Here is a 14,555-nt window from a genome sequence, read left to right on the forward strand (position 1 = left end):
TTTGTATTGAAATTCATTATTGTGCTCACAATACACGCATTGAATCACACTTTTAAGATCGAATTATTTATAGTTTATGCAAATAGCATTCAAATCAAATGTAACATTTTTACCTTTGGGTTTATGGAACACGCAAGGCAGATCGTGGAAGACTCACAGAGACCATGTAACAGTGCGACAAAAAAAAAATCTTGACTTAAAGCTTTTGTGACTGCAGGAATTAATATTCTTTGGATCTTTCGGTAAACAAAAAAAGTTCTAGATGTTTTGTAATGGCATTGCGGCATTTGCAGGGAGTGGAATTATGAGATGCCTATTACACGCTGTCGCTCAGTGGGTCTAATCTTTGCAGCACTTGGAACGCACCACCGTACTTGAGCCAAAGCATTGCTACTGCAGTCACCACATTCCCTTAAAAAAAACAGCCTTAGCCGTTCTGACGTCCTACACGCGTACGTTGGATTTTTGTTTAGGCATCTTGCCTGTGTCGCATAGCGATGGCCCATTAATTCAATTCATGTCAAGGTCGCTTGCATTTTAATGCTTTGTCACTTGGTAACAAAAAAGTTAAGTTTCATTCTTTTGTTCATCAATGGCAATCTGGATTTGTTTTTTTAATGACGTACGTAAGTATGGTACAGTCGTGCATTGCATTGGCAATCATTTGGAAATTTTAACCGTGTACTTAGAAAAATAAAACATAAAATGTGCTCGTTTTAGCAAAACGTGTACACTTGCATTTCCTTTTTTTTATTTCCCTTGAGTGTGCCTGCTCCCCCACCCTATTGTGCAAACCGCAAGAAAACGGCATTCCAGTTGCGTCAATTCTACGTGGACCCAGATTACAAAGGTTTAATTGCCACCGAAAATTTGGCACTGAAAAATAAGGATTCACTCTGTGACCCCCGCTCCTCCCCCCCATAGGGGTGAATGATGATGATGATGCTGCTGCACCGCATAGTTCCAGCAGTTCTGCGCCATCCTTGCGGATCCCGCAAACGTTTAACGAGACGATTGGTCGTTGACACCCCCTCCGCGGTTAGCGTCATCTCTGGTTCGCGCCTCCGGTTAGCACGGTTGGCTAAGAACGACGTGAAAGAAGTTCAACAAACGGACATACATAGATCTGATGCCACCTACGTCTCATTGTGCACTGGCTAAGAACGACGTGAAAGAAGTTCAACAAACGGACATACATAGATCTGATGCTACCTACGTCTCATTGTGCACTGCCCGAAAATTTGCTCCTGCTCATTTTCCTACTCGCTGGTAAGGGAAGGTTTAGCGAAAGTTAATCCCACTTTAATCTCCTTCCCTAGAGTTGCAGGCAAGAGGATCAATAGTCACTCCTTGCTGTTACCTTACTCACTGCCGCCTTCATTCTTTATATTTATATTTCCTGTGGCATTAACACTACATGCACCGGTGTTAGCTACGTGACCAACTATATTTTTTATGAGCGGCGCATGAGTTGGCCTAATTTCCTTGCGCTGTACCAGTTGGTGGCACGTACGAGAGGCGATGGCTCCCTCACGTGGCTCCACGTCGCTGCCACTTTACCGGTCCTCTCCTTGGCATCTGCACCGATGTTCTTTTTCATTGTGTGCATCATCTGTGGTTTTGCCCCACAAAACAATATGATGATGGCATTCCCCCCCCCCTCTTTGCACTGTTGTAAGTGTCACTGTGTGCCACGTAACGTAAGCTTTTGCTTATTTACCATCAGAAAATGTGTTGAAATTATTAATTTCCAATAGTCCTCAGTTTTAGTACTCAACAAAAAATTGTTTGGTCAGTGTTAAATTCCAGCCTCATAGCAGACATTTTAATTGATTAATTACTACCAGAGCATGTTTTTTTGTTTGCATGTTCACCACACGTACATGTGGTTAATGCACACATGATTCATCATTAGACCTCCTTTGCCAGTACCAAAATGTAATAATAGGGTTTTTCCCCTTTTTTTCTGGCAACAAAACTGAAACCTTTTTACAAGGATTCATGTCTGCATTAACCACAATACCTGCAGTCAAAATGCAAACAAAAAACATACTATGATAATATATGCGTTGTCCTTGAAACTGATTGGTCCACACCAAGGGACGGCTTGCTTTTGAGCCTCAACCCAATTAGATCTGAACCTCGACCCAATTGGGTCGAGGCTCAAAAGAAAGCCGTCCCTTGGTGTGGACCAATAAGTTTCAAGGACAATCGATATATTATCACAGTATGCTTTTTGTTTGCATTTTGACTGCAGGTATTGTGGTTAATGCAGACATGAATCCTTGTAAAAAAGGTTTTGTTGCCAGAAAAAAGGGGAAAAACCCTATTATCACACATGATTCCTTGCAAAAGGTTTCAGTTTGGTGTTTTAACATCTTAACACAAACTGTTTTATTGCCAAAAAGGGTAAAACCTATACTTATACTTTTAATTGATATTTGTGTTGAACTTCTTTCGCACCGTACGTAGCCAACCGTGCTAAACAGAGGTGCAAGGGAAGGACAACCTTGATATACACTAATACCAGGGCCTCGTAGCCCTACGCGTAATGGCCTGGACATTGAAAGAGCCAGGTTTGAGAGTTGGGATCGAGACCCCGACATTCAGGAATTTCTGTAAAAGTCCAGAAGACCCTCCACCTGGAGACTGTTCATGGTGCGGTCAAGAGAGAGCATGCACCCAGTCTCGTGTGCTTGGTCTCTTCTTGTGTGGCAAATACTTTTTAATGGAATTCTGTTGTAGGCCTGTCTTTAGTGGCTTTAAAGAAGGTCAGGTTCTCGACCATCTCGACCTTTCACAAGGAGGTGAAAAGGGGGTTGCCCATGGGCTCATTTAAAACATTAACCAGGCTCTTTTAGGCGATGAAACAGTAAAGGCCACAAGTCAGGTCCCATATGGCACCCTGAAACCTACATCTGGTGCTGAACTTGTTGTTTGGGATTTCTTTTAAGCTTTTAGCTACCTGTTCGGAGTGTCTGTTGACTTTAAAACTTAGTTCCTGATCGCTACAAATTTGGCAGGGAGGATTAGTGAGCTTGCACATTTTGGTGGTTAACCCTCCCTTCACGCTGATCGCAAGGGGGAAAGGGCAGTGTTGAGTATATCCCCTCGGTTCATCCTAATGGCCTTGTCAGAACTTCACAGTAGCCAAGAAATAGTCTTGCCTTATGTTACTGTAAGGCTGCGCTGTTGTACTTTGCCGTGAATGCAATCGCCCTCCCGCCTGTGGTGCAGACTGCACGTTAACGTAGTTGTGTCTTGTGTGTGGGGTTGTGCACTCTCGTATCGACGTGTGTTTCGCAGGTTAAGGCCGAAGCTAGTCTGGCCCAGGCACCTGCACAAATGTCTCAGGTTACCAGCCAGCCCTCCATCACCATGGCAGCTCTTCCACAGGCACAGCTGCTGTTTGCAGGCGGCCAGATCGCTGGGGTAACGACCTCTTAACATTTTAAACAGCTCATCTACATTACAAAAGCGAAGGTTACTGTGTGAGCTCAGCCACAACTGACTAAAGGCTGTGGCGTGCGTTCCTTTTATTTTATCCGGAGAGCACACACGCAAGATGTGGTAAAAAGTGGTTTGTTGCATTTTTGTGTTATTAGCTCATCTCATCCCATTGCTGGATGAAGGTTTTAATAACTTTATCGATGTGGTCTCTCAGCGCCACACAGATGCAAAAAAAGAGAGTCTGGTTATGTCGGCATTCGTGGGAAGACTGTGTCAATGCAGTAAATTGTTTTTATTTGCAGTATAAAATACTGAAAATTGTACTTTGATGTAACTTTCCATTTTGTAAGATAGGGTGCTAGGAAAGTGAAGCCTGATTTTCTTTTTGTGCTCTGTTGCCGAGAGGAAAACTTTAAATGGTAAATATTGACACTTATGTATGGTGTGTTCCACGACACGCAACTGCGGTTGAGATGCATCCTTTAATTTGTGTTGTGTTATGGTTGCTGCGGCACAATTGGTTCAGCTCACCGAAAACTACCAATCCACTCGGCCACCGAGTTGTGTGGTTACCACCGGGCGCATGGCACTTAGGTCTGTGTTTCTTTTTCCTGCAAGTTGACGCTGGCTGGTGTACAGCAGCACCTGCTGATACAGCAGGCGCAGGCTCAGCTCATCACTTCAGCCACACAGCAACAGCAACAACAGCAGCAGCAGCAGCAGGCTACAACAGCTGGGCAGACAACTGCCCACTTCACCATAAACCAGTCCACAGGACAGATTTCACTAAGTCAACTGCAGGGACAGATATCCCTGGCTCAGCCTATACAAATTGCAACGCAGGTGACCCCATGATCACCCACCTCTATCAGCATGACTCCTGTGGCCATTTGCATAAAACACTTCAAGTGACCTTGTTTTTCCTTCACTTGCACTGCTTTAAGACAGTAAGAGCAAGGTCCACTTTATATGTTTTAAACAACCGGCAACAGACCCTGGCTTCGTCATCGTCATTCCATACACAGAGCCCTGTGCAGTTGATAAGTGAGACATCTTTTGTTAATTAAAATTGTGATGTTACATTTTAATGATAAAATATTAAATATTCTCTTTAAATTGTGGGATATGAGTTTGTTTAGTTTCACTACGTTGAAAGCATACTCTTGTTCATGTAAACAAATATGACATTGAGAAATTCAACTTTAACACTAGTGAGACTCTTTTGTGCAATGCAGTTTTAGTGACCTCTTGTCATCTCCACAGGGCTCTCTAATTGGCCATTTTCCTCGCCCTTGACCCCCCTCCCCTGGGCTCTATCACGAAGCTTGCACGAGCTTCTCTTCTCACCGTAGCTGCGGCATTGGAAACTCCGTTTCACCAGCTCATGAACGAAGCCGCACTCCTTCTCGTGAGTTAGCGGCGAGCACCGTCCATTGACGGTGTTTCTGGTAACACCATCAAGTTCCTTCTTTACTCGGGGTGGAATGGAGTGTGGTGCAGCTTTTAACGTGAGCCTGGGAGAAGTGGTCATCTGATTGAAATACGGACAGCCTCGTTCGACAACACTGGTTGTCCAGGAAAGGCGCCGTGCAGTTGGCCTCCTTGAGTACCATGTGTGCGGAATTGCACCTTGTTGGGAATCTCTGTGCCGCTGTAATGTGACTGTTAAATAGCCCTGTGACATTCTACCACATCTCAAACCATTGCATGATCCCCTGCTCGAAGACCATTGCATGACCAGCCCTAATGTCCGTCGTGAAACCCTTAACCTCCACCATTACCTGCTGTCAAGTGTGTGCAAATAAGTGGATGTGTAGTGATTTGTATGACCGTTTTAAGTAAACATTTTTTTATTTAAATATGTAAGTATACTTTGAGTTAATATACGTATGTATGTTGAACTTCTTCCGCACCGTACGTAGCCAACCATGCTTAATCGGAGGTGCGGGGGAAGGACAACTAACTAAACACAAAAAATATTATAATATATTAGCTGCAACAAATGACTAAATGTGTAATCAACAATTGATTAGTTACGATGCGAAATTTATTGTATGCCTATTTAGGTGAACCAGGTGAAAGTTAATTTGGACAACAATCATCATATACTGTTTATATATTGTGAATAAGCATTTTATGTGTTATGATTTGGATGGGTATATTAATTTGAAGGGTTGTAGTTTGAAATATATATCTATAATTAAATTGAATTTGTGCACATTGAGCTAAAATAGAAACATTGATAAGGCCATGGTTTTGTATTTGGTAGATTAAAACATGCACATTGAGCGGGTATCCAATGTGGATGGTGGTTTTGGATGAGAGTTACAATAGAAACTGGTTTCTTGAATACAGAAAACAAAATTGACCTTTTTTTTTGTCGGAGTAAAAATTAACAGGCCAATCGGCAGTTGCAGCTGTAATATATAATATGCATTAAAAGAAACACGGATGAGGGCTGATTGGGTCCTCCGATTAACATCCGTTGTTTGCATGTCGTGCGGTACATTCCAGTCGTGGAAATGTACGCATTCGTGATACAACTTGGGCAGTATATATAAAAAATATTTTTTGGGCGTTAATTAAAACCTATTGAGCTTCATCTGTAGATGTATAATTATGTCGATACTTGTAAACATCAGGCATATATATGCATCCTGCTTTGCATCCATTGGATATCGCTGCATGGTTTGTGTAATTCGATGCTTGACTGTCTTATAAGTGCACGTAACACTTTCCTTCTGTAAGCTTTAGCCGTATGTCGGTCATCGTTTCTGGCGTCCACAGACTATTATTATTTACACTCGCAATTGCTCTCGAGGCCCATCAAGTGGGTGTCCTGTGGACGCTGCCAACAACAACAATCAAAATCCAGATTGCATAACAAATAAAAAAACCTTATGTAACGATGCTTTGGCTCATCTATTAAAAAAAGTTTATCATGCTCGCAGCGCACGCATCTATGTGCGTGAAAATTGATATATATTTAAATCAGATGTTTTACGTAATTGACTTTATATAAACCCTGCAAGCTTTACTTTCACCACAATGGCAAGAATGTATAGATTCTTGAATCGAATCATGACCCATAATCGTGACAATTGATCAATTACATTGGGGGCAAGGTGGTGAATCTGTTCAATTCCTGTTACGCATGGCTACACGTGCACGTTTGCATGCTAATTGGAATCCTCGGCAGCTCATGTAGAGGCTCGCAAAGTGATTATGACACAAAGCCCCAGTGCGCATCGCTCGCTGACGGAACCCCTCTGCCGCGTCGTGTGCCGGTGGTCAGGACCTCCAGACTGGGCTGCCTCTTCACCAGCTCTTTCTAGTGCAGCCCGCCACTGGGCTAGCCACCGGGCTGCAGCAGGCTCAAGTCATCCTGCCTCAGGCGGGCCACACCAGGCCAGGTGAGGGGCAGGACCGGGGGCGGGAAGGTGGCTCAGACAATGCACCGCCGTCTTCGCCGTTGCCGCCGTTGCTCACGCCCCCTCGATGTCCCCGCAGGACTCGCGCAAGCACAGAACGTCCTGCAGCAGTTGCCTCAAGCGACGCAGCGCAGCGTCGCAGCTCCGGTGGGTGCACGCAGAGACAATGATTCCCCCATGTAGCCTACATTGCACTGATGGGGGCGAGAGCTGTTCGGGTGGTTACTCATCATATGCTTACGGACGAGACAATCTATACTTCGTGCACTGGCCATCACTCGTATGGGAAACACTTTCTCTCCTGCGGAGGGGGCTGGTAGGGACGTTGGGTTGCTCGGTCAGTGGCCAGGGTCAACGGTGGCACCACGTGGTGTAATCCGCACAATATGCCCGACTGTGAGGGGGGCACAAGCCGGCGTGAGTAGGTTAAACGTTGAGTTTTATAAGGGCACCACGGGGTGACCAGCCCCTCCCCACCCAGCCCCACCCCCCACCCAGCCCCTCCCCACCCTCCCCTCCCCACCCAGCCCCACCCTCCCCACCCAGCCCCTCCCCACCCTCCCCTCCCCACCCAGCCCCACCCAGCCCCTCCCCACCCTCCCCTCCCCACCCAGCCCCTCCCCACCCTCCCCACCCAGCCCCTCCCCACCCTCCCCTCTCCACCCAGCCCCACCCCTCCCATTTTTGGATGCACGACGGACGGACACAATAAATCCCTGTGGGCTGGTGTAACCAGGAGGTTCCTACCAGTGTAATCTTTCCAAGACATTTCTCTCAAATCTGGTGTATAGGTGCCGTGGGCCCTTTGTTTTAATGATGCCGTGTCATTGATGATGTTAAATGGTTCATCAGCATCATCAGCTTTGATCAATCTACTGCTGGTTCGATTGTCGCTTCTTGCCACCAATAATGTTTATCCAGTATCGGGCACATGATGATGACGACATGGCCCGGTCTTTAGCCCTGGCGAAGTCCTCCAAAATAAACGGTTCCACTCGGATCCGACAGACCGATAGATGCCCCATGGTTTTTGTTTCACCGAAGTCGCATGTGTCAGTGTCGTTAAGGACAACCCAATGCTCATTAGACGATCCTGATAAAAAGGCCCAGACGGGCAACTCTGCCCGGTGATGGCCTGCTTTCGCAGCCCGCTGAGTGGCTTGCACGCGCGTGTTGTCTTTGTGTAGTTTACCCTGCCCAGCAGAGCGACGGTGCCCGTGGGCGACGTGGCCGCGGGCACGGGCGTCGGCACGGGTGGCTCTGGCGGCGCCGCCAGCCCAGGCATCCAGCCCGAGGACCCCAGAGACCTGGAGGAGCTGGAGGTGTTTGCAAAAATGTTCAAGCAGCGGCGCATCAAGCTGGGCTTCACACAGGTAGTAGAGCGTGAGCTGGAGGGGGCTCCCACGTTGACACGCGTCGCGGTTTGTTGCACGTGTTGTACGCGCCAGTTCGTCCGTCTGTTTAGTTTTCTGTAATCCTTCGCAGGGAGATGTAGGCCTGGCGATGGGCAAGCTGTATGGCAACGACTTCAGTCAGACGACCATCTCCCGTTTCGAGGCACTCAACCTTAGCTTCAAGAACATGTGCAAGCTCAAGCCCCTGCTGGAGAAGTGGCTCAATGACACAGGTGTGCACGTGCGTGAGTGGACAGCGGGTGTACAGGCAACCGCTGCGCACAGCCAGTGGTTGTGACTACGAGGCTACGTGGCGGGCAGCAGAGGGCAGTGCGGCAACATCCATTATTATTCTGTGCGTCCCTGCCCCCCACGTCTATGCTCCCCTTCTTCGGCCAACCTGTGCTAACCAGCGGGGTGAAGTACGGTCCATAATCCCCCGCTACCCTCGCAGTGTGCGGAGTCCCTCATCCATTTGATGAGAGAAGAAAAATAGTAGTTGAATTTTAACTTAAATCTTTCGTGACTGCAGGAATTCATATTCTTTGGTTCTTTCGGTAAAGTCACATAGATATAAGAAAAATAATAACAACAAAAATTAAGTGAATAGAAATATTAACCAACATAAAAATACGAATGTAGACTGTAGCCTGGTAATTAATTGGAGTGAGTGTACTGGCAGTCTATAATGTAGACTGTTGCCTGGTTTCTTAAACTGGTGAGCGTATTGGCAGTCTATGATGTAGACTTATTCTTGGTTCTTTCAGTAATTTAAATATATTTAAATTAACATAAAATAAAAAAAACACGACAATTCGATCGCAACACAAGTGGTCGTCATCAGGAAATGAGAGGTTAGCCTCAAAAGGCAAACTGTTTATAAAGGTTTAGAGATGGGCGTAGCCCAACTAAGCTGTATCTGCAGCAGCAGTTACATAGTGGAAACTAACCGACATGTCTCGGACCGTGTTTGTGAGCATAAAGCAGATTTGAAACACAGTAGGACCAATACTTCTGCTGTGGCTGATCATTATTTTAATGCAGCTGGTCCACACGAAATTGATTTCTCTAAGACGATGGTACTTTGGAAGCCTACTGGCTATCAAAAAGTTTCGTTCATGAAGCCATCCATATATACAGACACAGGCACAACTTCAACCGAGAGGATGGTTATAATCTAGGATTGAAGCTTTCGTGACTGCAGAAATTACTATACTCATTGGTTCTTTCGGTAAAGTCACGTATGTAGAAATAAAATAAAATTAAAATAGATCACGACGTTTCGAACGCAACACAAATGCTCGTCCTCAGGTGAAAATGGCGTAAACCACACAGTGAAGGAACACACAGAGGGACATCACACACAGAGCGCACAGAGGGACATCACACACAGAGCACACAGAGGGACATCACACACAGAGCACACAGAGGGACATCACACACAGAGGGACATCACACACAGAGCACACAGAGGGGACATCACACACAGAGCACACAGAGGGACATCACACACAGAGCACAAGTCCTTATCCTCTGTGTTTTCTCGCTGTGTCGTTTGCGCCATGTTCACCTGAGGACGAGTACTTGTGTTGCGTTCGAAACGTCGTGCTCTATTTAACTTTATTTTTTATTTTATTTCTACATACGTCAATTTACCGAAAGAACCAATGAGTATAAGATGGTTTTTAAACTCAGCAATCATTGGAAACATGTCATCAACCACTTTGGGTCATAACTTGATTTGTGTTTTCTTGTCAACCTCCACCGTCAGCAGTGTGGGTATGTGGAGCGAGGTGCAAATGATTGCCCGGTGGTGGCCCTTTTGATTGGTGTGGACCCACTGCGTTGGCGTTGCTTCCTCCTACATTAACATTAGCTGCCCCGCCCATGCTGCTGACACACTTGGGCTACGCCCATTTCTAAACCTTTATAAACAGTTTGCCTTTAGAGGCTAACCCCCCTTTTCCTGATGACGACCGCTTGTGTTGCGATCGAAACGTCATGGTTTTTGTTTTTATTAGTATATTTTTTATGTAGTTTTATTATATTTTAATTACTGAAAGAACCAAGAATAAATCTACATTATAAACAGCCAAGTACGCTCACCGAGGTTAAGAACCAGGCTACAGTCTACATTATTATCTGCCAGTACGCTCACTCAGTTTAATAACCATTGCTACAGTCTACATTAGACTGCCAATACGCTCATCAGCTTTAAAACAAGGCTACAGTCTACATTATAGACTGCCAGTACACTCACCGAGGTTAAGAACCAGGCTACAGTCTACATTATAGCCTGCCAGTACGCTCACCCAGCTTAATACCCAGGCTACAGTCTACATTATAGCCTGCCAGTACACTCACCCAGCTTAATTACCATTGCTAGAGTCTACATTATAGACTGCCAGTACACTCACCAAACTTAATAATCAGGCTACAGTCTACATTATAGACTGCTAGTACATTCACTCCGATTAAGAACCAGACTACAGTCTACATTAGTGTTTTTTTTCTTGATTTGACGCTTTCGTGACTGCAGAAATTATTCTTTGGTTCTTTCGGTAAAGTCACGTAGAAATAGTATGATATTATGTATTTTTTTCTATTTCTACGTGACTTGACCGAAAGAACCAAAGAATAGTGTTTTTTTGTTTATTATTTATATTTGATCATTTTTATTCGCTTTATTGTTATTTTTCTATCTACGTGACTTGACCGAAAGAACCAAAGAATAATCGTAGTTGCATTGCTAGTGGTCCCGCGAGCACATGTCAGGGCATCACGAGGGAACCCCGCCAGCCGGGTGCCTTCTGCAGGATTTCAGCGCCGTCATCACCATTCGCAATCGTAATTCCGCGTGTGTTCTCTCCCTGACTGTTCTCACCTGGCTTGCCCCCCGTCCCCCTGTCCCCAAACGGATGCATCCAGAGCACATTCCGGCTGACTCCTCACCCGGAAATCAGAACGCGTCCCCCTCGGGCTTGGAGGGCTTGGGGCGGCGGCGAAAGAAGCGTACGAGCATTGACACGCACGTGCGCGTGGCTCTGGAGAAGAGCTTCCTGGAGGTGAGGCCCAATGAACAATCGTATCCTGCTCGCATAGGTGAATAGCCACAGGGCTTGCGGCATGGAATGTTAAAACGACAACTACTTTCATTTATCAACATCTCCGAGTGTACGGAATGTTTTGTTTCGTGTATGAAACTCAAGGAGCTGCGTGTTTGTGTGTGTGTGTGTGTGCGCGCGCTTGTGGTATACGCGTGGCTGTGTGTGCGTGCGCGCGCGCATGTCTCTGTCCGTGCATGTGTGCGTGTCGTAGCAGAACTGCAAACCGACATCGGAGGAGTTGAGCATGATAGCGGAGCAGCTGCACATGGAGAAGGAGGTGGTGCGGGTGTGGTTCTGTAACCGCCGACAGAAGGAGAAACGCATTAACCCACCTGCCAATACCCTGGTGCGTGCCGACTGTTAAAGGGCTTCGGTACAGGCTGTAGTAATGCAGAGGGAGTGCTGTGGGTGTGGGGCTAACTTTGGAAAAGGTTTTTTGGATGTTGGGGCTACGTACGCATACAAAGACTTGAACCTGTGTGTTTGCGTCGTGTTTGGTATATATGTAACGCTGAGTGCAAATAACGGACGTTGAGGCTTTTTAAGATGCAGGTTATCCTTGGCCTTTAGAGAGGCGTGGCCACTGATAACATGCCGGACGCATATGTATGTGTGCATGACAGGTAGAAAGCACCAACTCTAACGCGGTCGTGAGCTTCAACGCCGCAATGATGCCCCACTCAGGTACAACTCCCATCACGTAATCCTCCGTCGGGTTTTTGTCAAGTCAGGGGCGGTCCTTTCCGTTGTTCGCCCGCTTGCGAGCGCCAGCGTGTGCCCGCAACGATGGCACCTCCTTTCTGAGAACCCCTCGGTTTTGCGTGGCCGTGCAGGCTCGTCGCTGGGCAGCAGCAGCAGCAGCGCATTGGTCACCACGGCGGCGCTGCCCTCCACACCCATCCCTGCCACCGGCTGCGAGATGCTGACGTCTCCACGGCAGCACTCGCTCTCCAGCGGGCAGATGGCGCAGCTGGCGGGGTGGATCCACTGTTGCGAGAGCGGCCTTGCTCATTCCTTAACTTCTTGCCCTGTCAATTAATCAATCGATTAATTAAACTAGATTCTTTTTTTTTTTTTGCTATGTGCCCTTCGCAATAATATTATCATGGAGCGCTTCGCAAGTGAACGTTACTATTGCGTCAATACATACGAGTTAATAATAAAGGTTTTTGGGTTCAATCGCATAAGTATAAATGTATCGTAACCCTCCACCACCCGCCACAGCCAGTAAGGTTTGTCACGTAAACAAAACGTGCCAATTAGTGACTACTTTGCCAGAATATCACCCGATGATGCTGGATGTAATTACCAGAGAAACGTCATGCTAAAATTGTAAATGTTGTGGATTTACTCTCCAACACTCCGGTGGGCTGAAGCAGTTACTAATTGGCACGTTTTGTTTACGTGACAAACCTTACTGCCTGTGTCGGGTAGTGGAGGGCTACGACACATTTATACTTACGCGATCGAACCCAAAATCCTTTATTATAAACAATATGAGTTACACAAAACAAGAAAAAGCGTACACAGTTAAAAATTAATGAGACAAATTATAAAACACATTTAGCTTATCCGATTGTGTTCATGGTGTGGTCCACATGAACACAATCTCGACCAGCACGCTGCACCATGAACACCCACATACACAGGTTGTTTTTTGTCCATCCCAATGTCCTTTTTCCCCAAGTTATTTTAAATTTGCTCAGTTCAATAAGCCTCTTAATTATTTTCTATCCCCCCTCATAAATAGTGCTGGTTGTTGCTGGCTGCTTGGCACTTTGGCCTTTGGATCTGTACTCAGCAACTGTGATATATACAAATATATAGCAAATAAACTCTTTGTGCATTGCTATCCCAAGGTGCTTCTGAAAATATAACTCAAACCCAGTGTCCAATCAATACATGTTCGATTGCTTCTAGGAACTGACTTCTAGGAAAAAAGTGTTGGATGTTCCAATAAATATTAAAAGCCTAAGACTGAAGGACCTCATAAGTGGTATTTGAAAATGTACAATCAATCCTGAATTTAAGTAAGCACAGTGGCTGCAGCATTTTGAACCAATCCTGACCTTGTCTTGTTGTGTCATGTGTTTGAATTCTATTCTCTTATTCCCCTGTCAGTTCTTATTGTTCATTCTGTACTCTTCTTCTGCTAGCTGCCTTGCCCTGCTCCCGATGCACCCTGTACTCCCTAACCCCACCGTGCCCACTCAACTTTCTCCCCGCGTGAAACTCATACCTCTACATGTGCGACTACTGGTCCCGCGCGATCATCTGCGTGGCGGATGTGTGTGTAACTCTGCCTGCTCCGCACCGTGATGGTCGTGGTGGTGTTGTTTGTGGCGAGCGGCAGTGCAGCGGTTAGCGCACTGCGCTACGAACCCGGTGACACGAGTTCGATTCCTGCTCACGGCCAACACCAGCGACGATTATCCGAACTGGTCCTGGGCGTGGTGCTGGCACCCACCCCCCCCCCACCCACCCCCCTCATGTGCCGTGCCGGCCTTCATAGGTGCTCTCTAACAGCACTTTCCCTAAGAGTTGTTAAGGCTACACGGGGGATCTTTTCCATTGTCTTTGTTGTTTTCGTCGTTCAGGGGCACTGTCGTCAGCTTCACGCCGGCGCCACTGGCATCGTCCTCGGCCCCCACCTTTGCCACCATCCAGAGTATGGCGGCAGCACCCCGCACACTCGCCCCGCACACGATTGGCCGATGCTGAACCCAACTTATGCACCTGCACCAAATCGAAGTTGAGAACCTTCTGACCATCGTGTCCTGAGACCGTTTTGCCCCGTGAGGTTTTGTTCGTCGAGGTTTAAAAAATATACTGTCAAAAATTAGCATATTACAATGCAAAAATGTTTGAATGTCTTATCAAAAGTAATTCAAATATCTCTTTAAGCTTTTGGGGTTGTCTCTTAATTAAGCTGCTACCAATAGAGATTGTGAATGAATGTGTCAAAAATGCAATGCACACCAGTGCGTGCTATTGATTCCACCACTTGATCCCGGCAAGGTCTGTTAGTATTTTTTTACATTGTCCGACGGTAATGTGGTGCTCACACCGTATTTACAGCGTCTGCCTTAACATGGATCTCACTCCCGTGACACCTTTCATAAGAGCAGGCCAACCGCGTGCCGTTGTCATGGGCTTTTGAAAAATCGCTCAAC

The 14,555-nt window shown here is 46.3% G+C and overlaps 1 protein-coding gene across 12 annotated transcripts in view; it reads left to right on the plus strand.

Moving 5' to 3' along the window:
- Window positions 1-14,555, plus strand: part of POU2F2 (POU class 2 homeobox 2) — a 111,361-nt gene that overhangs the window by 86,670 nt on the left and 10,136 nt on the right. For 6 of the 12 annotated variants that reach the window (XM_032965454.2, XM_076069244.1, XM_032965484.2 and 3 more), the window contains 11 exons: window positions 3,307-3,432; window positions 4,069-4,293; window positions 6,746-6,863; window positions 6,961-7,028; window positions 8,069-8,254; window positions 8,367-8,508; window positions 11,204-11,340; window positions 11,594-11,728; window positions 12,006-12,066; window positions 12,216-12,360; window positions 13,980-14,050. In XM_032965454.2, the coding sequence (XP_032821345.2) occupies window positions 3,307-3,432; window positions 4,069-4,293; window positions 6,746-6,863; window positions 6,961-7,028; window positions 8,069-8,254; window positions 8,367-8,508; window positions 11,204-11,340; window positions 11,594-11,728; window positions 12,006-12,066; window positions 12,216-12,360; window positions 13,980-14,050 (1,414 nt within the window). The remainder of the gene's footprint in view (window positions 1-3,306; window positions 3,433-4,068; window positions 4,294-6,745; window positions 6,864-6,960; window positions 7,029-8,068; window positions 8,255-8,366; window positions 8,509-11,203; window positions 11,341-11,593; window positions 11,729-12,005; window positions 12,067-12,215; window positions 12,361-13,979; window positions 14,051-14,555) is intronic. The other 6 variants (XM_076069247.1, XM_076069248.1, XM_076069249.1 and 3 more) reach the window with 4 other exon arrangements.

The sequence above is a fragment of the Petromyzon marinus genome, chromosome 2 (assembly GCF_048934315.1).
Source record: "Petromyzon marinus isolate PM22_M1 ecotype Great Lakes invasive population chromosome 2, UKy_Petmar_22M1.pri1.0, whole genome shotgun sequence".
In the NCBI taxonomy this organism is placed as follows: domain Eukaryota; kingdom Metazoa; phylum Chordata; class Hyperoartia; order Petromyzontiformes; family Petromyzontidae; genus Petromyzon; species Petromyzon marinus.